Source organism: Capsicum annuum, unplaced genomic scaffold (assembly GCF_002878395.1).
Source record: "Capsicum annuum cultivar UCD-10X-F1 unplaced genomic scaffold, UCD10Xv1.1 ctg78106, whole genome shotgun sequence".
In the NCBI taxonomy this organism is placed as follows: domain Eukaryota; kingdom Viridiplantae; phylum Streptophyta; class Magnoliopsida; order Solanales; family Solanaceae; genus Capsicum; species Capsicum annuum.
The window spans coordinates 1,958-4,273 of NW_025888567.1; the positions used below are offsets into that span (position 1 = coordinate 1,958).

Genomic DNA, 2,316 nt, shown 5'->3' on the forward strand with positions numbered 1-2,316 from the left:
CGATGTAAGGGCAGAACGAATGTCAAAAGTTATAAAATTTCGCTATTATGAGTATTATTGGGGGTGTTGGAGACTTAATTAAAAAGTATTAATACTATGTAATATTGATTGGTAATATTTATGTCTATTAACATTCTAAAATTAAATTATAAAATATTACTTTTTTAAAGTGGGCTGCCCTGTAAGGCCCGCAACCGACAGAGTAATTGTGTGGGCTTGATATTTTTTGGCTCATCATTTTGTTAGCTAGCCCAACCTGACCCGTCAAACTCAAAGCCCGTGTGGGCTAGCTCGGATGGGCTGAGCCAAACCATATTGACATCTCTACAAAAAAAAACTCTACATTATTGATACACAAAGGAGACTTTGGAATCTTGAAGAATGCACGGAGGCGAATTCAGGATTTCAAAACGCGGATGTGTGAATGTCAAATTCCTCAAGATGACCTACATTATGCATATTATACTACACAAGGATCCAAGAAATGGGGAAAAAACAAGAACAAATTCCATGAAAATGTGCAACAAGATCATAAATAACTTACACACCAGGATTATCTAGGCTCTAGGGTACCCCCCACCCCCACCCCCACACAAAACATTTATCGTCACCCTATAAGACGAGGCCAACTTATCGAAAGATGGACATTGCTTCAGTTCATACAACCTTTCGATAGGTGCTTGTTAGATCTTATTATGCTTTTCTGCTATGATGATAGGATTTGCTTTTGCTATTGCATTCTGACCAGCATTCCTATAATCAAACGGGCAGTTGTGTTTGCCTGAATAATGATGAACTGCGCAGAAAAGATCACCACTTTTGCAACTGAACCCCGTTAATCCCACATGCTTACGACAAGCTGTGCACTTTCTCAAACCCTCTTTTGACTTAACTTGTGAAATCTGAGAGGCTAAATCTGCAGATGCAACCGCGGCACCAGCAAGAGTAAGTTCTGATTCATCGCTGCTTGAGCTTCTGCATACGCCGTCTTTGCCGGATGCAGCTGCAAGCTTTGCATAGTCTTGCTTCAGTAGTATCATGGAACACATATTCATCGTAGCTGCACTACCGAAAAAATCACAGTCATTGATACGGGGTCTTCTGGAGCTTGACAACCTGTCTCTTTAGATGACTCCATTTCTGCAGTTAACAAGTCAAGTTCAACACCACAAGTGTCACGCCTCAAATCCTATTGAGGCGGACTGGCACCCATAACCGAGGAGGACCGGGAGAACCAGCTCATCACCTTATACTTCCCATGCATACCTCTATGACAACCCAAAATTCGGACAACATCATATCACATATAAAAGGAAATAATCACCTGTATAAGTTCGAGCACACATATATATATGTATATACAATACTTGGCCATTGGATCCATCACGTCTATTAACAAAACACCACCTTGACTGTACATTAGGTCTACAAAGCCTCTAGATAATACATACAGTTTAACTAAGGCCGGGACACACCCCGCCATATAACTAACTTTTATACAATACCAAAAGTGACTGAATATGACACGGAAAGCCCCGAAGCAAACTGGAGCTCACCAAAAGCAGCTGGATATCCTGACTCCTACTTGTCCGGTGTATGAGCGGAGGTACCTGTGCCTGCAGCATGAAATGCAGGTCCCCCGTAGGGGACGTCAGTACAAAATATGTACTGAGTATGTAAAGCTGTAGATAATCACATATGATATAGGAGCTCAATTAAAATTAGAAACAAGTGAATAAATCGTAATAGGAGTGGACCACACTTACTAGAACTAGTGACAACCTGTACATTGTATTTATTCAATCACTTTACCTTCGTTCTTATCATCTTTGTAATCATTACTGTACTGTACTGTGACCATTAGGCTGCCTCCAGTACATATCAACTTGGACCGACCCATGATAGGCTTATGCACTTGGGATACCACCCATAAACACAAAAATAGGGATCAACCCATGATAGGCTTAGGTCCCTGGGATACATACCGATAAGAGAGAGCTTCCATCACTTAGTTCGATTAATTTTTCAGATTGTTATTTCGGTCGCCACCGCATTTTTTAAACTTTGAAACAATGATACATAAATAAGACACATATAAATAGACCATAAATGCAATAACAATGAATTAAGAACTCATTGGCACATCAATGAAGTGTTTTGGAGACATCAATGCCATAACAATGAAGCAGGAACTTATTATTATATCAATGAAACATTTTGGAGTCGTTAATAGCACATGGATCTTGTTTGAGTAACCGGATACCTTCTGACATTAATTAGTGCAATAAACATGTAAGATTTGGAAAACAAGTAAGT

At 39.7% G+C, this 2,316-nt stretch overlaps 1 protein-coding gene across 1 annotated transcript; it reads right to left on the reverse strand.

Annotated features, from left to right (window-relative positions):
- Window positions 1-683: 683 nt before the first annotated feature.
- On the reverse strand, window positions 684-1,055 carry LOC124894886 (zinc finger A20 and AN1 domain-containing stress-associated protein 8-like). The gene has a single exon (XM_047405381.1). The coding sequence runs from the start codon at window positions 1,053-1,055 to the stop codon at window positions 684-686; it is 372 nt and encodes a 123-aa protein (XP_047261337.1).
- Between the last annotated feature and the right edge of the window lie 1,261 nt (window positions 1,056-2,316).

Excerpts from the sequence above, each read along its gene's own strand:
- LOC124894886 (XM_047405381.1), bottom strand. The coding sequence starts at position 1,055 with ATGAATATGTGTTCCATGATACTACTGAAGCAAGACTATGCAAAGCTT.